The sequence below is a fragment of the Euwallacea fornicatus genome, chromosome 13 (assembly GCF_040115645.1).
Source record: "Euwallacea fornicatus isolate EFF26 chromosome 13, ASM4011564v1, whole genome shotgun sequence".
NCBI classification, from domain to species: Eukaryota; Metazoa; Arthropoda; class Insecta; order Coleoptera; family Curculionidae; genus Euwallacea; species Euwallacea fornicatus.
In genome coordinates this window covers 3,365,202-3,389,076 of record NC_089553.1, presented here as the reverse complement: position 1 = coordinate 3,389,076, position 23,875 = coordinate 3,365,202, and the positions used below count along the sequence as shown (strand labels likewise).

Here is a 23,875-nt window from a genome sequence, read left to right as displayed (position 1 = left end):
CTACATGTGTTAGATCGGGCTACCCAGGGGGTTACGGAACTGGACCGCCTCTGCCGATCCAATGTCGTCCAGACCAATAAAGTTACAGGGCGACATTCTGAGTAAATTCTCTAGTATCACTTTGTACAAACAAATGAAAATGAAGCGTACTAAAAGCGCATAAAAGAGATTTTTGCACATGACGATCTTAAAGCATCACAAGCCAGTAGCGCTTTAGACGGACAATTGCGGACAATGGTTCCTATACTCACACTCGGACGTCTTCTATTGTTGCACTGAACAATCTCTCGAAATTCGATCGCATAGTTCCGAAACACCCTGGATAAAAATAAACCACAACTTAATAAAATAATATATTTCTCCAAAACATATTTTTTACAATAGCGAGTCGTCAGATAAATAACATATTAAAGCTTAAAGGTATAAATAAAATCTATAGGAATAAGGCACTTGATTTCACGTGTTTTAGTTACAAATATACACGACACTAAAACTATATAAAAACCTCAGATATTTTGAGGATTTTAGATGGAATAACTTATGGCACCCGAGAAGTAGAATGTAAATTATCATAGAACTAAAATCGAAATAAACATTTAGAAGAGAGAAACGGAACGAGAAGCAGGACGGATTCGTTTAAAGCTATAAATGCACACAGAGAGAGGCACCTCGTTTAAGAAACAATAAATAGAACAAAATTTCTGATTAACTGCTAAAATACGATAATAATAAACTAATAAGTCAAAGGTAAAGCTCTGCAGCAATATTTTTATGTCACATTTTTTATATACATGCTAGACGAGTAAGTACCTTACAAAAACGTATATTCACTGAATTTTTCGTCTTAAAAAAAAATAAATTATAAACGCTTTCGAAAATACCCTTTACAGTAATATCACATTAAACACCAACTTTAAAAGCTACAAAACCGATCAATGCTAGCTGAAATCAGTCAAATAGGTATCAAAAGGTAACTGGTGATCGGAAAAATCAGAGGAAAAATCCACCGAAGTCAAAGAGTCGTCAAAATCCACAGAAAAATCTGCTGGTGTGAGGGAATGCTCGGAGACGTCACTATTTACCGGAACAGATTCCCCATCGGATTCCAACAGAAATGATTCTAGCTCTGAACACTCTGAGAATAAATCCTGCTGGGGGAGCTCCGCAGGGCTGCCGCTAAGCGCTGCAGATAGCGCTGAGATATACTTCATCGCCAGTCTCAGGGTGGTAATTTTGGTGAGTTTTTCGTTTTGCTGTTGATTGGGGGTGATCTGCGGAACCACCTTCCTTAGAGCCTCGAAAGCAGTATTAATTTCCTTCATCCGGCACCTCTCCCTGGCATTGGCAGTTTTCCTTCGGTACTTACTCAAAGGAGCTGATTTGGATTTCGAGGCTTTCCCCACTGCACTTCCACCTTTAGACTTGGAGTGGATTAGAGGGATTTCTTCGAAATCCGACGGCAGAACGTTCTTGCGTCTTATGGAGCGAGGTCGCAATGCGTACTTTTCACCCTTTTTATTGGAAGTGTTATTGTTAGTGTCCAGGGGGTAACTACCGCTAGGGAGAGTCAGCCCCAAACGTTCAGAAAGCTCCTCGTTGTACTGCAACATTGTCATTAAAAGCAATATTGAAATTTGGAAAAACACACACTTAAATGCTCCATCGACGAAGTATTTCACGATCGCGTGCCAGAATCCCGAGAGCAGATCAAGAGATGCTGCGCGCTACACCACAACACGGTGACTGCTTCGGTACGACTTGCGTCGAGGTAGCAGGTTAACTTAAAGCTGACCATCTCCCACTGTCCTCGACTCCCGCATATATGAGCTTATTGAGGGAGGGTCAAGCCTATTTTTCAGGTAGATTGACCTCTAGGCGCTGATGTAATCTGGGGTTACATGCAGAGCTTAGCCTGGAGTTAATATGTTGAGCGGCAGGTATTCGGGTTGGTTTTGGCCACAAGTCGGTTTATGGCTAAATGGTAATTCGTTGTGGACGTAAAAGGTCAATTTACTATTAAATACACTCGTAGATTGATCGGGGATGGTAAACGCGGCCAGTTCACGTATTGGTGGTCAAAGGTGTACGAATTAAGTTCTCACTGATAAAGCCACAATTGGGGCCTCAATGGGGGCCGGTTACATTGGGCGGCTTTTATTAAATAGTTTTTTTCTCCGAATAATTTAGAACTGACCAAGCTGAACCACCAAATGAAGCGACAGTTATTAATCGTCATGTTTATTCAAAATAAATGGACACAATTGTTATGCACATAAAGGAGTATAATTTCCTGCTATGTCCGTTAAAAATTGAAGAAAACATTTGTTATGAAAATACTGGGACACGACAATTATTGCTTTTAGTTGGGCATTTTCGACGTATCAGAAATATGTATAAAGTCACCTGTGTAGTAGATAAATGTATTTGTTTATTTATTGTGTTATACTGGAATCCCGTGTACATTATGAAATTTTTGAGTTTTTAAAGAAATTCTGAACATTTTCATAACATATACCCATAGTACGATCGATAAATTGAATTAAGGAGACAATTAGAGAACCTGCTAGGTAGCCTGACTTCACCCCTATGGACTTTTTTATGAAGTTACCTGACAAATAGGGTGCTTTTGAATAAGCTCAACAAGGTGGAAACGTTAAAAAATAAAGTGAGTCAAGAAGCTCAATAAATAGTTTCTCATATGATAAGAAAAAATTATGAGGAATTTGAACCACGGTTTGCCAATTATCAGGAACTCGACAGGGCATAGTTCCGACATTTAATGCATTAGATTGTAGTAGTTCTATTCCTATTTCTGTTTTGTATTTTTTTTCGAAGACTGTTGAATTTCGACATTGGTATGTCACATGAAATATGTTCAGAATTTCTCAAAAAACTCAAAAAAGTCATAAAATCTATGGGCTTTCGTAAGAAAAAAAAATTAAAAAGTGCATTTATCTACTGCATGGGTCAGCCTGCATACATGACTGTTAAGTTAAAAAGTTAAGTATTTTTGATGTGTTCCGACATGTCCATGAAAAATATTTCTTTCGATTGTTAACGAATTTACGCGGGACTTTTAATCGTTTATCTGCATTTCTCAACCATCAACAAAACTTGAGATAAAAATTTTGTCACTGGTCGTATTAATTGGACCACGGGATGGCTAAACAGGACTTTGAAACAAGCAAAGCAGACACATAAGAAATAAATATATTTTTCAAAAAATATAACGGAACAGTAATAGATAGTTAAGTGTCAGCGGTGGCAAATATAAAATAAATTAAAAAAAAAAAACAATTATTTCATATGTTAACATTGCTGTTGCAAATTTCATTATTTCAATCATGGTAGTGTAGACACTGCAACCCTACAGCCCAACCCAACAACCCTCACAACACCCATTTTAGGTCCTTTTTTGTCAAAATAATAAAGTTTGCATTTGGCACATTCATAGTCTTGGTTATCTCAAATACACCTGGCTGAGTCATATAGAACTAAGATTTATTCTTCGTAGTCTGATTCTTCGGTTGTGCTTTCCTCCATTGTTTTCCCACTTTTTCCTCTTTCCTGCTTCTTTTTATTCATTTTCCCAAATTCTGCTTCGTTCTATTTTCTATTTTACAAATCGATCCGTTTCCTCTGTTTTCTTTATGTTTATTTTTATTTTCTGCGGTTGCGGGGCTGATAGATTTATGTCGCTTCGATGAAGTACAACACCAAGCTTTTGCCTGCCGTTTCTTTTATGCGATTGTAGGAATAAAATTTTCCCCTGTAATTACAGAGCAAATTTGCTAAACTAATCTGCGAACTTCTGTAATTGTTAAGTCGAACATATGTTGTTCCACCTTCAACATTCAACATATGCTCGATTATGATATTTTCAGATGCTTCTTTTAAGACAGTTGGCCTTTCTTGCCGTACATTCCCTCGTATCGCCCTTATCCAAATGACTTTTTAAGGCAGCTTTAGGAGCTTTATGCAGTCTTGAACGGTCATTCGGCCTAATACCTTTATTTTTATGATCATGTAGTGCATTTTGCAAATATTCAGGTCTCCACTTAAAGCACTTATTTTCCGTTATATTAAAAAAAAAAACATTTGCATGTGTTAAACTGGACTGATCCATTTTACCCAACTACACACGGTCTATTTATCAAACTGCACAATATTTAAAAAAAATTACAACAAAATAATCTATAAAGGCAGATATTTGTGTCACTGTAATAAATTGTAGATAGATAATGAAAGTCAATTATAAATACAAGCTCTAAAAGCTTCCGGTTAACTTTACTACGACTTTAGGAGAAAACATTAAAAATTACATTACAACATTCGTTATTAGTGTTTTGTAAATAACGCACGATAGCGTCAGTTTAAATTAAAAATAAAGTGCTGCCAACACATAAAATTAAAAACTACAATTTGAGATGTGGTAGTGGCCCAATGTAGCAAACGCTCTAATATACTCGAACTTTCCCTATCTTCCAGAATTTTATTTGAGATCTCGACCGTCGTTAGAACTGAAGAAAAATTGTCGTAAAAGAAAATTTACAGTTCCTCGGTAACGATGCAACAACAAACATCCATCGATTTCAAAAGCTAACAATGACTGCTTTACCACCTCTGCACCTCGCGAAATGGGTCATTTATTGCTCCTCCTTCGGAAGCATCATCTTAATTGGATAATGGTTACGAAATTAAATTCCATTAGCGAAGGGAGAATAATTTTATAGAAAAGCCGTTTCGGTATTTAGCCTCAAACTGCAGTAAATTAATTTACGTGAGAAAAGTACACAAATACAGATGCTTGTTGAATATGGCTCGCAATGTTTGTCTTGGATGGACGTTTTGTGCGTCCCAATTTACCAATTCTGTATTTCTCGAGTATTTTCAACCACTTACGTTCTGCTCCTTTGCAACTGCTTCATAATCACATCAATAGATACTTACCGAGACGAAGATGATACGGGGCTGGACAGAGCAATTTACATATTTAGAAAATCAATTTGAAAAAAAGTAATGCTGATATACAGGGTGTTCGTTTGAAAAACTAACCACCTAAGATATCTCTCGATTGTTGATGAAAATTTAAAATAATAATTAAAAAAAAAAACGCATTTTTAGATATCTAGGAGGAAGTTTAATTTGACATTGGAGAGAATTTTATCAGTCCTCCGCAGCTACCCTCGCTTTGATATTTCAAACTGCACGATGCAAGTGCTTTTTGAGCTTATTGAGATCAAATCAAAAAATCAAAAAAAGTTTGCCGTTATTAACGAGGCAATTCTGAAGTCTGCTTTCAAATTCTTCGCGAACGTTGGCCGCTGCTTGTCCAGTAATACTTCTACATTCCAAGAAAATTCTATCTTTCAATTCTTGAATACTTTCAAGAAGAGTTCTAATTGCTTTTTAAATAACTCCGTAAGAAAAAGTCTAGTGGACTGAGATCTGGAGATCGTGCTGGCCATTCTACTGCATCTTTTCTGCCAATCCATCCATTCTCGCAACGGACTTTATTCACGGTTCACGTTTCGAGCGCTGAATGCAATTATTTGTTTAATCTCAATAAGCAATTTGCACTCATACACATTTTCCTTCCAACTCCCAGCTCCATTAACCGATTTCCCTTTTTTTGATACAGTTCCATAGCAAATTGAATGGAATAATGTGCCACTCGATCCGATGTGTAGTTTGAAATATCAAAGCGAGGGTAGTTGGAGGTGAGAGAGTAACTGATATAATTCTCTCTAATTTCTAATTATACTTCTTTTTATCTAACTTTTATCTATTCCTTTAGATATCTAAACAGACGTTCTTTTATTATTTAAAATTTTCCTCCCAGCTCAGAGATATTTCGAGTAGGCCGTTTCGAAATTAACACCCTGTATATTTAATTAGTTTGAACAGCATCAACCAAAACGATTAAATTTTATGTTTACAAAGTTTTATATATATGACATCCAGCAAGTGGCGTCCGTTATTCTCAATACGCTGCATTGACCGAGCTCGGAAGTTTCGTTCAACACTTTCCAGCATATAACAGGTATGTTGGCGACAGCTTAATAAATGTTGTTCTTCTAGTGAGTCAAAGCCCTACGACGACCTTTGTAAACAAGAGATTTCAGATAGCTCCATAAAAAATATTCGCAAGGGGCTAAATCCGATGACCGTGCTGGCCTATGCAAATTGCCTCTCAAGCAGACGAGGCGTCTCCTAAATTCATTTAGTGGAGTGTTGGCAGGAAGAACTCCTGCATCGCGTGGACATAACAATCAGAAGTCACCAACACTGCCTGTTGGTTTTCTTCAAAAAGACACGGATCAATTATTTCAACTCGCAATAGTGCACGCTAAACAGTTCCAAGTTGCATATGTAAGGGATGCTAATGGAATTGTCTGGGATTATCAGGGCTGCAATGGCGCATTGAACAAAATATGCCTCGGCAGCAAACGTCCTCCACCTTCGTCCAGTCCATGATGCTAACTAAACCAAGAAGACCTACAACTTTATACCCTACCTTCTTGAACGAGCCTACCCTCACCCTCCTCGGGGCAACCATCACTGGAGAGTGTCAAATTCGAATAAGCAAGTTGCTGTGGCTCATCCTGTATACTTACCGCAACGTTGTGCAGCTCCATTTCTCTACAACCTTATCGAATGCATTCTTTCCCTTCGGTTTGGGTACCTGTTGGTAACCAGCACCACAATATGAATCAATAAAAAAGGCAATTTTGTCTACAACTTTTTTCTATTAAAAATAATCACAAATTACTTAATTAAAATCATAAATACCAATCACACAAAGCCCATACTAATCACGCCTTAGAAGTACGTGCTATATTTCTCGACTAAATGAATATAAAAATTGGGAGTGTCGATTTCTTCTAAAGGCCTAAAATCTCCGAAAATCTTGTAAATAGAATTCTCGCCAAAAGCTTCCTTCAACATTTGAGTAAACACCTTCAGCCTATGAGGGTAGTAGGACAGTCTGAATTCACTGAAAAAAATCAAATGAATAAATCCCCTCTCTCCTCTCTTTTATCTTTGTGCTCCACACGGATAATTGTTTCCTAAGTTTTTCTTAAACTACCTAACAGAATCTTCAACGGTGATGAAATCGGACTGTTCCTTATCCGAAGATAAATCGATAATGTAGTCCAAAGAAACTAAAGCCGGGATCCCACTGACATACAACACGGAAGTCCGTATGTCTGTAGTGTGTGTGGGCTGAAATTTAATTTTTTTAATGAAAATATATTGCGGTTATTAATGGCAATGCGCACATTGTAATAAATACTTTTGGCTGCAGTTTCCCCGCTGTCGATGATATTATCATAGTTTCTATGGTCGATTAGTAAAAAGCCTCCGGGTTTGATGCATTTTTCGAAATTGCGCAATGCTTGTCTATTGAATAAGGTTGTAAGAATTAAATATTTGGACACTGAAAATGCAACTTGTTGGATTTGCAGTTAGATGACAAAAACGTCCACATTAAATATGTTCAGTGCACTCACTTTTGTTCCCTCTGGTCGCCAAAATTGTCCAACAAGTGGGCGAAGGAATTGCCAAGACAGATGACCGCATCAAAACCCTCTCCAACCAAATCTTCTATATCATCGTACAGAGTCAACCAGTTCGCTTCTTCGATCACTACATAATCATTTCGATACAGCAACTTTAAGGTGGCTTCAAGCGTTTGGCTACGTACCCCATTTGTCGAAAGATGGATCCTTCCTTCTGGACCACCTGGACTTGAGAGCGTACTTCAGCATTTTGTCTGACGCATCAACTGAGACCACTTCGAACCCTTCTTCGACCAACATGATTGAGTCGATTCTATAAGCGCATTTATGTGAGCTGCACGAGCGGACACCCAGACAGAATTGAATTTACCCAGTACCGCAGGCAACATCTAAAATGCGTTTGCAGCCCTTCTTTTTGAGCATTCCTATTAAAAAGTTCTTGTAATTTTGAGTTCTGGAGTTTTTGTCCCCAATGAAGACCTCCCACACTTTCGCCGCCTTTCCATCGGCGTATTGGTCCCTTACACCCTCAACGGCAGCCCCTAATGTTCGAGTTCTTATCACGTTTTCCGCCATTGTTTACGTGGAAAACCTGCTTGCAACGTATTATTATGGTCAGGTAGGGGAGAGGGGGATTAAGATAGTATAGTAAGATATTGTTGATTTCAGTGAGCAAATTTGAAAAGTTCTCAAAATCCAGAAATAACTGTTAGATTAATTTAGCAACAATTTCGCAATAGACCGTTTTGCCATAGCTCGTAATGCTGCTGAACCATATCCGGAAATGTAAAAAACTTGTTCACCCCCCTAACTGGGGTAAAGATGGTAAACACTTCTTAATAGTTCACATGACAAAAAAGGTCAAGAAAAACATATTTTTAGTGATTTTCAATAATTGAAATTTGTTTATTTAGAGTTGTTTAGAATGGTTGACGTGTGTGAGCAAAGTTTAATGATTAAATTTGAATTGTTTTGCGGCTTTGAATATCCAAATCACAGTTTTACCACATCAAAATAGAGGTTTTAGATAAAGCTTCTTTATCGTTTTTCACCTATAATTACGCACCATTACGCCTAAACACAAAAAAATTTACTGCTGTCTTTGTCCCACAATCACATTTTGCTAATTTTCAATGATTTTCGCTAATAAATAGATATTTTACTGGAAAACAAATATCATAAACATGTTCAGCATCCTACAGGATCGTCATAGAGGTTTGAAATTTCAGAATTTGTTCGTTTTTTCGTTGCAGCCCTTCTACACCTTAGAGATATCTAGAAATTGTCGTTAGTCCAATTCGTAAAATTTGCCTCACCGTTAATTTACAACTAAGACAAGAAGAATAAGGCTATTTGACACTGTTGCTCATGTATCTACACGGTGGGTCTTTTAAATGCATAAATACTAATATCTTGGATATTATACCGGTAATGGAAAAATCCGAAAACGTCTGCCACGATATAATGAAAGAAGATGATTGAGAGTGTGACGAACTCACTCCCTTCTACCAAATGTACCCCGGCGACTCCAACTCACTTTTTTAATGGCACGAACGTGATTACAGGAAATCGGAAAGCATTTTTGGTAGTCGTTTCAAAAGTATCAAACTTTCTAAAATTCCGCCCCCAAGCCTATCCGATAATGCCTAAAATGCAAAATCCATTAATGAGACACCTAGATGTAGAATTAAATAGTTTTCAATCAGGAATAAGTAATATAACTCGTAATTAATTCAAAGTTTTATTGTAATTAAATCACAGCATAAGATTTACCTTATGCTTTGATTATGTTCATAATGTTTTACAGTAAGTTCCCGAAATGTTCATTATTTTCCATGCAAGCGTAAAACGATATTCACATTCCTAATGCACAATGACAAAAGTCTCCCTAGGAATTTCACACCGCTCAGTAAAATTCCCTGTCTTAACTCTTCGATCGTTTCTGATGGGATTTTGAACGCTGTAGGTGTCAAGCGCCCCCGCAAAAAAATCCAAGGGCATAAGATCGGGACCTCTGGGGGGCCCATTCCATCACTCCTATCTTTTCAATACATCCTACGGGGTCACTGTTATCAAACCACTGCCTAATAGGCAAAACCCGCATGAGGGTGCCCCATCATATTAAAGCTTTTGTAAATTTCCATCCAGTTGTAATTCGTTATTTTCGTCCTGCTGACTCTCCAGCTTATTCATTATCAATGGTTCAATAACGTTTTTTAAAAAGTCACGGTAGATTTCACCATTCAAATGCTGTCGATAAACCGAGATATTCTGATGACATCTCTAAGGATCCAGGCACCAAAACATTCAGTTTTTGTGGATATTTAGTACTTTCTCCTTTCATAACACGAGGGTTTCAATCATTCCATATTTTATAATTGTGCATATTGCGAGTACCATTCGAGTAAAATGTGCACTCATCACTCAAGTGAACGTTTAACAGTGGTTGGGGCTGGTTGGTACTCCACGCTTGCATCATCTCGAAATATTAATTTCGTCAGTCTGGATCACCTTCATTCAATTCCTGATGAAGCTGAATTTTGCAAGGGTGAAATTTGTATAATTTTAGGTTCATCCGAATCGATTTCATAGTTAAGACAGATGCTTGAAGGATAGAGAGTGATGGATTTTGGGCAAATTGTCTGAGAAATTCGATTTCAACAAGCTCATCTAAAATCCAAATTTAATTCCTTTTTTATTGGCCACAGAGTCAGTTTCATCAAATTCCTGTATTAATTTCCTAACGTAAAAACGATTAATGTTCGTTCCATGATACCACTGGCGAAATATTTATGTAGTTCACAGAAATCAAGTACCATAAATACCCGTTCCACGATTGACTTGGGGCGGTTGTAGTGCATTTGGTAGAGGGTAGCGAGTTCGTCATACCCTCGATCATCTTCTTCCGTCATATTATGGTAGATTTTTGTTTATTTTCCATTTCCGGCATTAATTTTAATATATTGGCATTTATACTTTTAAAAACTCACCCTGTATATCTAGTTATGTAACTGAAGTACCCTTCACGCTTCCTGAATTAGGATCGAGGAACGTTCTGAATTATCCTTGACGCTTTTTAAAATACAATAGAAAATGTTGTTTAATCTCCAACACGTGTTGAAGCACTTCGATATGTAATATAAAAAATCATCCTGTAGATTTTAGTTGTAGGCTTAGAAGTCCATTGATATGGACTACCCGAAAAATGTATGCGCGCCCCAAATATGAACTGAACATATCAAAAATCGAAAGAGCTGCAACGAAAAACGGAAAAAATTTCGAAAATTAACACCCTGAATTATTGTTATTTGTGGTTTCACTTGAAATTGTTTATAGACACAACCACCTTATCTTGCGCTTTTCTTCCATCCTTTAAAAGAATGCAGATAAAGAAAAATCTTACCACAATATTCGAGAGGAGTAAGTCACTGTGTGTACTAATAATCAATATTAAATTACCATAAGATATCAGGTCTAATATATAGAAACCTTTTTCAAAAATTTCGATCGAATTTTTAAGAGCCTTAATACTTTCGTTCTCTATGCAAACAATACCGACAATATACTACTTCGACTAGATGAATTATTTAACCGTACCTTAAAGAAACTTTCCTAAAAAATATAAATTAAAAAGAAATTATATTGTAAATGTGGATATTTAACGAAAAAATCAATTAAGTGAAGCTAAAGCACTTGCGCTTCCGCTGAATAAAGCACATCATTTTTTCTCTACGCGCAGGTTTCAGTGATTTTTCATTGCTACTGCCGCTTATCTATTAAGTGTGCAGTGACAGAAACATTTTTTCGTATCTAGGCCTTAAAAGTGGCCCTTTATAGCCTATTTTAAGCCATTAAATGGTCGCTTTTTCTTTCAATTGGCGAAAAATTATGTAAATCCGTATGATTTTGTCTACATACCGACCTAGTACCTATTACGTACAAAATACCTATTGTGCACTGACAAATCTGTGCAAATTTACAATAAAAAGAATCATTTCTTTCTTACACAGTGCAGTAGCTTGGAATTCTTAATGTTTTGAAATTAAAAGATAACACATTTCATCATTACATGACGCGGCATCTTAGCGTGTTGTGCTGTAATTTCAGGAGATCTTTTAACCAATAGGGAATAACAAATACCAAAACCTTTTTGTAATTCCTGGCCTTTTGACTCCATATCGGCATATATAAATAAAATTGTTATCTGTTGAATGTTTCTATTTTGATGATTTGCAATTGTTTGCTACGTAAAATAAAAAAAACTAACTTAATTATCACAGGACTGATTATAAATTAAAGACCAAGAAGTATATTTTTCATTTTATTGCTACTTGGTAACACATCTTAATCGTCTAAAATATAGTCCAACCATTGTTCTAATCCATCAGTTGATTGATTGTTATCCTCTGGTACGTCTAAATCTAAATAAATAGAAATTCACTTAAAAGTTCTAATTAAAAACCAGTAAAGGCTCGCCCATACCAATTGTATCCTCGAGACTACAGTTGTCTATTAACTCCATTAATGAATTGGTGGTTTTAATATTAGCATAAGGAGTTTCTGCAGTAGAACTTTTTTGCAATTTCTCACAAGTAGGAGCATCAAGTAATGTGTCATCAGATCGGTGATCTTCGTTGGTAATTGGCGAAATGACCTTTGCGCTCTGTTGGTGATTCAAGCTATCCAAAAATAACTTGTAAGCTTTTTTGCTTTGAATTGCTCTTTCATCCATAGATTGAAGGTCAGCTGCCTTTAAAAATAAAAAGTGACATACAGCCACTAAAGGAGAACACTCTGTATTTACTGTCAATCAAATTTTTTTTAATACAATATGCACATTGTTGTTAAATGTTAAAGAATATTTATTTCTTCATTTTTTCCGCCAATATCTATTTGAATTTTTAATGTTGTGCAACAAGAGGAATCAATGTAATTCATTCAATAAAATTTATCAACTCTAGGCTAGGGCACAATTTAAATACAATTGATAAATTATATTACTGTTGCCAAGCATTTTGAATTATGGAAAGGGAAAGTAAAATGGGGTGAAAATCGGGAGTAGCCTTTCATTAAGCAATAATAAACTAATGGTGATCAACCGGATTGAACAATGTAAGTACCTTAAAATGTTCCTTTGAAATATTGAGCCTTTCATAAAATGGCACTGTTAAAATGCTCTTATTCAACAAATCCAAGTTTAACGAAAATAAATCACTACTTGATTCTTCAGAAATTGGGCCTTCAGGCACTCTATCTTTCTTAAATTGGAAATGACTCCCCACTGAAAAGGGCGCGTTTGCTAACAAGGCAAAATCTGTACTGGCACTCAGCACATTTTCAAACTCATTTTCCTCCTGTCTTTCATATCGATCCCAGTTTGAGTCTAATCTTGGTACATTTTTAGGTGGTACATATTTCGGATTTTTCGTTGTATTTCCTTTGTACTTCTTTTTGTCTTTAACATGCTTCAAACCTCTGAAGAGTAAATATTTTAGATTCGGATTAAAACTATGATATTTTGGGATTTTACAGACCTGCTTTTCATTTCGTCTTTATTCATTTTGACTAATTGATGTGTGGGGATCAATTTGAAAAATGCCACCTACTACTTAAATAAATAGATGTTAGTTATTTAAGTAATTCAAGTTATGTTAATTATAAAATCAGAAGAAAATTTATGGAAGAAAAGCCAATAAACAAATTAACATAACCTCTACTACGGTCGGAAAATGACAACTGCAAAAAGTATTGTTTGTTGCATATCTTGCTATTAAGACCGATAGCGCCGTCTATCCTCCGTGATGAACTTTCTTTTAGACAAATAAAATTCTAACGCTATTTCAATTATATTTCTATTCCATACTTTATATATATTACAGACTATTTACTATATACACCTAATTTTGAAACACTCTACACAGATAAATTAAATTCTAATAAAAATGTGTTCGTAATATACTGGCCTCTTCAATTTGCTCCTCTTGACTTCTTAAAGCATTTACATTCCTTTCGTTATCATGCCGAGCCAAATGTAAATAAATATCATCATTATTGGCAAAATCACCTTGCTTACGTGGCAATACATGAACGTGCACATGCTAAAAATACAATAAGTACCTTGATTAATTCGACAAACCAGTCATAAACATTAAAAGAATTACAGGCACAGTTTGTCCAGCAAACTTTCCATCTTGAACACAAATAGTAGATGATGGAGAATTGTGGACGCTCTCCATAACTTTCGCTACTTTAATGGTGGTTTGGAATAAGTCAGAAATTTCTTCTTCGCTTAAATCTTGCAGCCGTTTTGCAACACGCAACGTTGAGATAAGGACATCTAAAGTTACTCATTACAATTATAAAAACACTGACATAAGTACTTACGTCCAGGTACTACACATCGGATATTCGTGAATGCATAGCAATACTTGGATATATAAAAAACAGTTTTTCCTGGAATATTCTTGTCTCCAAAAGAGTAGATATGATTATCATCAATTTCTTGACAACATCCTATTAAATTCAAGCTATAAATATCGTTTCTCCTATGATAAAAAACAGGCATTTCCGCCCGCACTTTCTCCACTAGATCCAAATCTATGGTGGCTATTCCTATGCTCTCATTACTATCAATTTCCTCTGAGTATTTGGGACATTCAGCTACCACTTGTCCCCAAGGGTCTACAATCTTTTACCACTCTCTCCTTAACAAAAAAAACCTTCAAAGTGATGTTTTACCAAAGATTGCCCAAAAGATGTCCTCTTTTCATTATGTTTTCCATATTGTGCTGCAGCAATAACGTAACATTGATTTTCAATAGCCCTGGCTTTAAGAAGTGGTTCCCAATGCACTTTCCCAGTTCCACTTGTAAAGGCAGAAGGGAACGTTAAGACATCCGCCCCTAATTTTCTTAAAATAGTGCTTTGTTCTGGAAATCTGAGGTCATAGCACTGATAATTTAAAGCATTTAAGGATTATACAGATAAGTGTTATATTTAATACTATTTAAAGTTAAAAAAGGATACAATAGATAGACCGAGCTGACCTACAGGGCTTTGGAATGGTGGTACAATCTGCGCCCCACCAATGTTGTTGTCAGATTCCCTTAAGTGAATATTTTTATCAGGAATTGACACATCAAACAAGTGAATTTTCCTATAAATTCCTCTAATATCCCCATTGTTATCAAATATAATATGTGAATTATAGATTGTGTTCTAAAACAATTACTGGTTTTAGATCTGTAATAATCTCACAAATCACTTTTCTCTACTTCATCAAATTTCTCATGAAATCCTCCAATAGACAACCATATTCCGTAAGTCTTAGCAAGGTCCTGATATAACTTTATGAGAGGCCCGGAAATAGGTTCTGACAATTTTTTAAACTCAGACTTATCTCTAGATATAAAATCACATGCTTCTGGTAGAAATACCATCTGGAATACAGTTTTTACATAATTTTGGATATAAATTTTGTGAGATTTATACCTTAGCATTTTGATCTACTGCCTTTCCAACAAGCCTCTTTACAGAATTAAAGTTATCTTCCTTATTATTTGTGGCAGTAAACTGAATTACAGATACTGTACATTTTGTAGCCATTCTGCAGATATGATAAAGTATTGAAGGACTATGTGTGAAAGTAGATTTTAACATTTAAAAAATCTGATTTTAGTATTATCAAAAGTTATTTAAATTAATTCATCTACAGACTAATAAACTGACTATAATAAGAGGAAAAGAAATTAACTCAACAAATGCATTGATCTAAATACATGATTTGGAAATGGCAAAAAATTTGAGGTTAAATTCTTAATAACATAATTTTATTTAAATACTATCTTTTCAATGGTTTCTTTCAAGGGAAAAATGCGTATTCAATGTGCCTATTACTTGCTCTACACTTTGTCTAAATTATTTATTCAAAACTTCATCATCAGAATTTAAGTGATTAACTCCCATTGTACTTACTGAATTTTTAATTAATTTATTTATATACATTTTTAATTCTTATCTGACACCTACATATCATTTTAAGAACATACAAGAGTATTTTCCTGTATTCTTAATTAAGTATAGTATATTCTATAGTACATACATAGATAAAAAAGCAACCTTCCAAGTATCAATGAGCCTTACATCAACAGGGTTTTTTGCAAACAACAATCTCAATCAGATTGATCAAAAGAAATTAAAGATGTTGCACCACCCGTATATATATTTTTGCGGCCAGGAAAAGGCTTAACTTCACAACACAAATCCACAACAACGATCCAAGTAATTTGCAAATACTTTTATGTCTGGCTTTGGGTAAGGTAGTAATTGAGTTAAATCTTTATACAATGTTTCACCCAAATTGCTGCAAGTACAAAAGTACAAATATCCATCATTTTGCAGCTGACTGGCAAGTTCTATTTGATGGTTATCCATTAAATCTTCATTTACCACCACAATTAGTGGTTTACCCAACTTTAGAATATCAAGACATGAGCCAGCTCCGGCATGACTTATCACTAAATCAGCTTTGTTGATTTGCTCTTCAAAGTTTTCAAAGTATTGGTCATACTTGATAACAAGATCAAAGTTGGTAAACTTTACTACTGAGGATGAATCAATTTGGGTAATTATGGCATCAATTTGAGGATCAATCTGCAGTTTGTGAGAATCTCGACCTGTTTGGATTTGAATAGTGCTGTAGCCTAAACGAGACAGAACTTGAAGTATATCTGCCTGAGTTATTGTATTCACAAGTTTTGGAAATTTGGTGGTACCCACTGTCAGGAAAAGCTTCTTCCTCAATTTTTGCATTTTCAGATATTTCTGGTATATTTGAATATAATTGTTGACTGGCCTTAACAATTTTAGTAACTATAAATCGCAAAGAGAGAATGCACAGTTGCACAAACAATTAATTAAAACTAACTAGTAATTAAATAAATTTAATAATTTATAATAATTTGAGATTGAGGTTAAGTTAAGAAAATTAAAGAAATACAAAAGAGGGTGTTAACCAAGTAGTTAAAGTTGAAGAGTATGACTTTAAAGAGGAAAGGACAGAGACCGAGTTTACTTTTGTTGCAATTTTTTGTCATCTGGTTCTATAAGCTGAAGTAGGATGGACCGATATCTGGAGTACTCCATTACCGAAATAAGATACTGTACGTGATATACTTCAAAACAAAAAATTATAAACAAAGAAGTTGGGTTAGTTTACGTATAAATTTTTTTTACAAAAATTGCCATTGTTTAAATGCAATTGAGAAACAGTAATTATAGACAATTAATAAGAAGAAATTAAATTATAACGAACCGTACAGTATTTTACACTCCACGAACTTCATGGGAACTGAAATAAACTTGTCATCCTGCTGTAGAACATGTTTAAGATCCACTTGCAATTTAGTCCCTTTAATTGCTGAAGATGAAGACTCTGTTAAATTTAATTTCAAACTAACATCCTGCATTTCGAACATTGTAAGTTATAAAGCTGTAAGTAAATATGTGCATGTGCATGGCGCCAGTGCAAATAGATTAGTTATACCGATAAGTTTAACAATAAATATTAATAAACACATGACTGATACATAAGTTACATACTTGTGTTAATAACAAACTTCAACTCCATATGTTATTTACTTATAATCAGCTTGCAACCTGTAATATTAATAGCTAAGTATATTTAAAACCACATTGCAATTTTAAGGTTTGGGAGCAAGAAGATATGCCAAGTTTCATTTGCCAGCAATGCATTGATCAACTGAGGATAGCATTTGATTTTCGTATTGCCTGCTTGAGAACCAATGAGACTTTATTGAAATGTATTAAGGTCACTCAGAAAATTAATACAAAACATGTCTTGTTAGAATGTATTGAAACAAACAGAGAAGAGGATATAAATGATTTACCCACTGTAGGTGATAATGAGAATCCCGAGTATCTGCATCTAAAACATTTTTTAGACAGTGCAGAAGAAGTAGGAAAAAGTGAGTTATTAGTCAATCGGGAAGCACTATCAAGAAGTGTTGCACCTGCTTCTAATTCTGGTAATATATATATAACATGTGACATCTTTAATCTAAAAAAAGAAATCAACAACTTTTAGAACACTTTTTATCTGAGTATAGTCAGTCAGGACCAATTGAGATTGAAGTAAGAGATATTCGTGAAATAATAGTGCCAGATGAATGTAACAAAACAAAACTGATTCTAAGCAATGGTCAGGAATATAACATACAGGAGATTGAAATAGAGGAAAATGTAGAAAATTTAAAAATAGAACATGTAGATTTTGCTGACAATAAGGAAAATAGTGAAGAAGATAATGCAGAAAATAACATTGTTTTTGTCAATTCAGCAAATGTTTTAGAAGAAGGTGATGCAAGTGATAATGAAGATGCCGAATCTGTGGTGTTAGCTGGATATGAAAATTTACAAAATGATCAAAAACAGGTAATAATTTTAACAGCTAAATATTTATTTGGTTGTTCCACTTTTAAATTAATCACCTGGATAGTTTTAAATAGTTAATAAATTTTTAGACTGCATCTTTAAAACCATATTCTTCAGGAATTTCAAATATTAAAATAACTCACAAAGCAACTAAAAATGCTGCAATTCAAGTCCGACCACCAACTCCAGATACCAAAAAATCAAGTGTTTTAAATAATCCTAATACTTGTTCAATTTGCGGGAATACTTATAAAAAAAGAGCCAACTTGAAAGTTCACATGAGACTTCACACTGGAGAAAAGCCATTTGAGTGTAAATATTGTGAGAAAAGGTAAAAATATTACACATTACATGAATACTGTAATTAAAAAAAAATCCCAAGATTTCATCATTCCTCACACCTGAAAGAACATATAAGGAGACATACTGGAGAAAAACCTTTCCAATGCAATATTTGTTCTAAAAGATTTACAATCAGAGGAGAGTTAAATATGCACATGAAATCCCACACAGGAGAAAAACCTTATGAATGCAGTGTATGTGACCGAAGGTATAGAAAATAATTATATTTTGCCTTGGATTGGAAGTGAATTTTAGGTTAATTTATTTTAAGGTGTTTAACAGCAACAGACTTAAAAATTCATATGAGAACTCACACTGGGGAAAAACCATACACCTGCAATTACTGCCACAAAAAGTTTAGTAGTCCTTATATATTGAGCTCTCATTTGAAAATTCATACAGGTATGAAGTAGAATTATTTCATAAATGTCTTTTATATTCAGCATTTTCGTTTACATAACATGGATTCACTAGATGTCTTGCAATTTTGAAAAAAAAAATGCCTTGATTGTTATGGCACATAATTGTTTAATTAAATTCGGATTTCGGAAATCCTCTAGTTGAAATTTTAGGGAAAGTTCACAGTATCATAGTTTCATGATTAATTTTGTTCAATACAGGGGAATTTTCAAAAATCTTTAATTTGAACATGGAGCCGTAGACAAGAAGTTTGTTAAAATAGAATGTTGATTTAAAGGACTTTTATATGCAATGCTGTAAATCACTCAGGGATACTGTCCAACCTTAATATCTTAATATCTTTCTACGATAGGGGAGCGTCCACATGTTTGCAAACTGTGCGATAAAACCTTCACACAAGCATCTCATTTAAACGTCCACATGAAGAAACACACCGGAGAGAAATTTGTTTGTAAACAGTGCCCTGCAGAATTTAACCATTCTTCCCAATTAACTGTTCATAAAAGAGAACATACAGGTACTATATTATATCATTTTTATTGGTATGAATTATTACAGTTATGACTATTTCAGGACAACAGCCTTATAAATGTGCCGTATGTGATAAACTGTGTAACTATGCCTCCGAATTGGAGTCGCACATGGCGAAACACAATGGATTGAAGTTCACGTGTAATGTGTGTAGTAAACAATTTTCTACTAATGCCTATTTACAGGAGCACACAAGAGTTCATACTGGTAATTACATTGATTGGATAGATACGTGTGAGTTAATAAAAATTAATTACTTCAGGAGAAAAATTGTTTACGTGTAAGTTATGCAACAAAAGCTTCACGAGGCAGCAGTTTCTGAAAAAGCACCTTCGAACACATACAGGAGAGAAGCCCTATTTTTGTGATACTTGCGGAAAAACCTTCAGTCAATCCTCGAGCTTAAAAGTAATGTATTTGTGAGGGAAATTAGCAGTAATGTTATATTTGCTAAATTTTAGGTCCACAAAAGAATTCACACTGGAGAGAGACCTTTTAGCTGTACTGTGTGTAATAAAACATTCATTACTTCATCAGATCTGACAGCACACAGTAAAAAACACAAAAAATATACAGATTTATAATGTGTATAGTGTTTTTGATAACGATGAATCTTTTTTTCTTGTTATAAATTATTATTGATTTAGACATTTTTTAGCATACATTTTTATTAGTATGTATGTATTTTAATGTCTATGTATTAGATTTTATTGCCTTGAAAACTCTTCACCATGTTAAATACGTGCATTTTTTAAGAACGATTTTTTTCCTTATTGAATAATACAAACTGCAAACGTGCTCATTACTCAGAAAATTGTATCGTCAATATAATTTTAAAATTGAATTATTTGATACGTATGCCCAGCACGAGAGAATATCTCACTCACTGCATGGTACTATTTTTTCACCTGTGTTAGACATTTCTATAAAAAATTTGACTTACTACTATTGAAAATTCAAGGAAATTAAAACATTTCAGGCGGATACCGCTACGCATCATAATACACAGAGCGTTCCATAACTTTTTTTTGTTTAGGATTTGATATAAAACTGATTAGCTTTGATACAAAATTTATTATTTTATTAGTTTTCTTCTAGAGTTCTTGCTAATTTGTCATATTAAGGCTTGCGGAACCTTATCTCTAATCGCTTCCACTTAATCAGATTATGTAATAGTACTATCAGTTAATTTATTCCATTATAATGTTGCGTTTTCGTTGGTTTTGGGAGTTTTTAAGAGCTTTGGAATTTGAAGGTATGTATTCTTTATTAAAATAAGTAACCATATTTACCAACATTTTTCCAGTAGCGCCATAGTGTAGTAAAAAATTGCAATAACATATATAAATACAATACAAATATTAATTATAATTCCTGACCTAACAATGCTAACTGTTGAAGGAACTGATGGGCATTGTTTAAAGTGGACGCACCATACGTAATTCTCTTCATGTTTCCAGATGTGGTTTTGGCCTACAAAGTAATATTAATAATTTTATCGTAGGAATTACAAACAAATTGAAACACTACAGAAGATAGTATTTAAATACAAATTAAATTTTCAAACTTACCTTTGCATAATCTACTAAATTTTGGTATTCAATGTAGTTTCCTCCACCAACAATAAAAACCACAGCGTCCTGAAAGGGTGATCTGTTTTTAGGAATTTCCGTTAACTTCAGCTGCTTCGGATCTAAATAGTGGTACTCGTCCGTTTCTTGACTGCTTTTAAACTCCATCAGATGGTCGACTATTTTGGTTACAGGCAAGTTCTATGAGATACAAAGAAAAAAAATTAATTGTAATTAGTGTTTTGGTGGTTGATGAATATGCTCTCGACTTTTAATACAAAAATCAAAGAATCATGTCATTTCTAATACATACAGAGCATATCATTGAAGTTATTTAGTTCTAGTTTATTAAATCGGTATAATGATGCATAAAATCATACCATAACATTCAAGTAATTTAGGTCCTTACATGTCTCTTAACGACTAAATTTTTCACACCCTCCATCACAAAATTTGACCCCTGTGACACCAGCTTGGAAAACATGCTAACGGTTCTAGTTCCTGCACCTTCATATTGATTTACCGTTCCTCCGCTGGCCATTCGAGTAAAACTCCTGCAAAAATATTCACAGACATTAAACCTTAATGAAAAACGTAATTTTTGATTATGTAAATCTTACTTCCATCTTTTGATATAAGCCAGAGGGTTTAAGTCGCACCCAACCTCGGCTAAAGCCGCTTCAAACTTCTTTAAATCTGAATCAGATAAGTGATTTGTGCAAATGTAATAAATGATAAAAAGTCTTAGTTTATCGTCAATGCTTCCAGCCTCAGGATCAGCGATAATTTCCAGAATGGATTTCTCTAACTGCTGCGTTTTACTCATTATTTTTTCTTCCAACTCGAAGAAAGTATCCAATTTCCTGGCTTTAATGCTATTTAATATTGCTACAATAAATTAAGTAAAATATATTTAAACTTGATTAGTAACGATTTGTTTGGTGCATTAGGTTTCTTCTTCAAGAAATCTTGTACAGTGAAAAAATCTGTGACGCTAATTACCAGTGGCTAATGAAGTATGCATGTCAATCAACCTCTTTTTCTCCAAAAGTTGTGGTAATGATTGTACAGCTGACGTAATTTTCGCAGTATTGTCTGTAACCATTGCAACGGCCACTTCGCTGTCATTATCAATACCCATTGAAGACTTCAGCTTTTTTACCTCTTCTTCTGAAGATCGATACTGTTCCAGTTCCTCTTGGATTGCTTCGGCCACGTTAGGAAACGGAGATCCTTTGTGACTGGACCAGAATTTGTCTTTCGAGTCCAATTCGCAGGTTTTATGTTTGGCTCGAGTACCTGCAAATACAAAAAAAGGCAATTAAAATTTACAATATTTAACCAACGAGTTTTTCAAGTGTTATATATGTACAATAATTTTTATTCGAAATTGTAATATACACTAAAGATGCTACCTACATTTTCATGCAAAGTTGATCTAGTTTATGAATCAAATGTTCAGGTTAGCTTATTGTAATATTTTTGTAAAGTTAATTAGCAGAGTTAATTTTAGCATGTCTTCATTTGCGTTTATAACTAAATTAATTCTTACCTCCTTTGGGTGTGCTATCCTCAATCACCACTCTATTAAGTGACAAATTTAACACGTCATGGGCTAAAGCTTGATAAGTCCATGTGTGATGCAGTGGGGTAGCCATATCAACATTCCTATCCAAAATAATAAGCACAGGTCGATGGAAGTTAAAATTTCCTGATTGTGTATCTGCAGAGAATAGATTATTTCTGGCATCAAACAGATTTTCTCTCAGTTTCTTGTCCAATTTTTTGGCCACCATTTCAGCAGCATTTCCTTTCGGACTCCTGATGATTGGTACAGTTCCTAGAACATAATATTGATACTGCTTTTTTTACATTAGACTAATAGATATTTGACAGAGTCAATAGTTGAAATTTTCACTCTAAATTTCAAACACTTTTGATTGAGAGTTAACACCATTTTTGTTGTAAATTTTAAGCAGTTACTCAATTGTAACCTCTACTGAATAAATCCAATAGGTCTCACCTGCAGTTACAAACACTGAAAACAGGCTATCTACAATATTATTCATAATATCTTCCATTTCAGTGTCTTTAATATCTCCTTTATTTATAGCTGGAAAATTAGGATATTATATATTGTATTATTTCCACTAGAATAACAATTAGTATTATTACCATAATAAGATAAGACATCACTATTTTGATGCTTTAAAACAAACATATCATCTTCCAAAGACAGGAAATTCACGTATTGATCATAAATCTAGAAAATTCTTACTTAAACCTCTAAATGAACACTACCAAGACTACTCACCTTATGTATATTTGCAACACAATTTGCCTCTATGGCAGCAGAAGCTAAATCTTCAAGTTTTTGCCTAGATATTGGTGAAATGAAATTCAAATGGTATATATCATAAATACCTCGTTGGAAATCTTGCTTAATTCGCCCTAAATTCTCCTCTGTTGGGGAGCAAAAATACACAGCTGGAACTTCAGGGATCGGGTCTCGATCTGAATGCAATTGACTGGAAGAATAAACTCTAAGTACCTACTTGTTACTTCTTGCAAGTTAAAGTATTTATTACACAAAAAGAGTGACTCCCTGCTCTCGTAACTCCTTGACTGAAATTAGTGGTGAAATAATGTCTTGCCCTGTACGGTCATAAACCAAAATCTTCCAAGAAGGTTCTGATGCCCCGTGTTTTGTTAATGTTTGGTTTAGGTTTAACATTTGCCTTATTGCCTCTATAATATACATAGAACTTAAGAACTTTATAATATGTGGGTAGGAGTGTGTAAGGAAAGTTCCTACCTTTTTGACGTTGCCTTAGGGATGACATTTTTGCAGAATTTTAATTAAAAATGTTCCTATTTTGTTTTGAGTCAAAGTATTGTCATTGCTCAATTTTTAACGAAATATAGAGGAAAACTAGATAAGACAACAGCTTTTCAAGTTTTCCAAATTTGATCTATGTTGTGACGTTGCCCATTATTGTGAGGTTATGTTGAACTAATTGACAATAACAATGACAG

General features: G+C 34.4%; 7 protein-coding genes across 11 annotated transcripts; 1 reads left to right on the top strand and 6 right to left on the bottom strand.

Annotated features, from left to right (window-relative positions):
• Nucleotides 1-340: 340 nt before the first annotated feature.
• Nucleotides 341-1,807, bottom strand: LOC136342792 (helix-loop-helix protein delilah-like). Its single transcript, XM_066288943.1, has one exon. It carries the CDS (start codon nt 1,614-1,616, stop codon nt 939-941), a length of 678 nt encoding a protein of 225 aa, XP_066145040.1. The 5' UTR covers nt 1,617-1,807; the 3' UTR covers nt 341-938.
• Nucleotides 1,808-6,729: 4,922 nt separating this feature from the next.
• Gnmt (Glycine N-methyltransferase) lies at nt 6,730-10,976 on the bottom strand. The gene is made up of 7 exons (XM_066288939.1): nt 10,927-10,976; nt 7,894-8,115; nt 7,709-7,836; nt 7,515-7,650; nt 7,284-7,404; nt 7,091-7,227; nt 6,730-6,997 (listed from the first exon to the last, which is right to left on the bottom strand). The coding sequence occupies exons 2-7, from the start codon at nt 8,097-8,099 to the stop codon at nt 6,823-6,825; spliced, it is 903 nt and encodes a 300-aa protein (XP_066145036.1). The 5' UTR covers nt 8,100-8,115; nt 10,927-10,976; the 3' UTR covers nt 6,730-6,822.
• Nucleotides 10,977-11,831: 855 nt separating this feature from the next.
• Aven (Apoptosis and caspase activation inhibitor) lies at nt 11,832-13,233 on the bottom strand. Its single transcript, XM_066289687.1, has 4 exons — nt 13,058-13,233; nt 12,644-12,998; nt 12,006-12,273; nt 11,832-11,944 (listed from the first exon to the last, which is right to left on the bottom strand). The coding sequence occupies exons 1-4, from the start codon at nt 13,081-13,083 to the stop codon at nt 11,868-11,870; spliced, it is 726 nt and encodes a 241-aa protein (XP_066145784.1). The 5' UTR covers nt 13,084-13,233; the 3' UTR covers nt 11,832-11,867.
• A 125-nt stretch (nt 13,234-13,358) lies between these two features.
• NitFhit (NFT-1 protein) lies at nt 13,359-17,266 on the bottom strand. Of its 3 annotated transcripts, none has more exons than XM_066289684.1 (8): nt 17,124-17,266; nt 15,015-15,129; nt 14,798-14,962; nt 14,550-14,741; nt 14,262-14,474; nt 13,908-14,211; nt 13,685-13,860; nt 13,359-13,621 (listed from the first exon to the last, which is right to left on the bottom strand). In XM_066289684.1, the coding sequence occupies exons 2-8, from the start codon at nt 15,126-15,128 to the stop codon at nt 13,457-13,459; spliced, it is 1,329 nt and encodes a 442-aa protein (XP_066145781.1). In that variant the 5' UTR covers nt 15,129; nt 17,124-17,266; the 3' UTR covers nt 13,359-13,456. The 3 variants fall into 3 exon arrangements, with proteins under 3 accessions (XP_066145781.1, XP_066145782.1, XP_066145780.1); XM_066289685.1 differs by lacking the exon at nt 17,124-17,266 and adding an exon at nt 15,625-15,716; XM_066289683.1 differs by lacking the exon at nt 17,124-17,266 and having other exon boundaries at nt 15,015-15,311.
• Nucleotides 15,498-16,485, bottom strand: Alg13 (Alg13 UDP-N-acetylglucosaminyltransferase subunit). The gene has a single exon (XM_066289688.1). It carries the CDS (start codon nt 16,332-16,334, stop codon nt 15,774-15,776), a length of 561 nt encoding a protein of 186 aa, XP_066145785.1. The 5' UTR covers nt 16,335-16,485; the 3' UTR covers nt 15,498-15,773.
• Nucleotides 16,736-23,367, top strand: LOC136343154 (zinc finger protein 883-like). The gene is made up of 10 exons (XM_066289678.1): nt 16,736-17,000; nt 17,230-17,569; nt 17,629-17,975; nt 18,065-18,306; nt 18,358-18,525; nt 18,589-18,719; nt 19,090-19,254; nt 19,311-19,475; nt 19,531-19,676; nt 19,730-23,367. The coding sequence occupies exons 1-10, from the start codon at nt 16,866-16,868 to the stop codon at nt 19,850-19,852; spliced, it is 1,962 nt and encodes a 653-aa protein (XP_066145775.1). The 5' UTR covers nt 16,736-16,865; the 3' UTR covers nt 19,853-23,367.
• On the bottom strand, nt 20,517-23,861 carry Slh (sec1 family domain containing Slh). 3 transcript variants are annotated; one of them, XM_066289680.1, is made up of 11 exons: nt 23,655-23,861; nt 23,428-23,604; nt 23,154-23,367; nt 23,015-23,102; nt 22,863-22,952; nt 22,392-22,679; nt 21,842-22,138; nt 21,460-21,727; nt 21,249-21,393; nt 20,840-21,040; nt 20,517-20,741 (listed from the first exon to the last, which is right to left on the bottom strand). In XM_066289680.1, the coding sequence occupies exons 2-11, from the start codon at nt 23,598-23,600 to the stop codon at nt 20,634-20,636; spliced, it is 1,872 nt and encodes a 623-aa protein (XP_066145777.1). In that variant the 5' UTR covers nt 23,601-23,604; nt 23,655-23,861; the 3' UTR covers nt 20,517-20,633. The 3 variants fall into 3 exon arrangements, with proteins under 3 accessions (XP_066145777.1, XP_066145776.1, XP_066145778.1); XM_066289679.1 differs by having other exon boundaries at nt 23,428-23,587; nt 23,655-23,860; XM_066289681.1 differs by lacking the exon at nt 20,517-20,741 and having other exon boundaries at nt 20,839-21,040; nt 21,220-21,393; nt 23,428-23,587.
• Nucleotides 23,862-23,875: the final 14 nt, after the last annotated feature.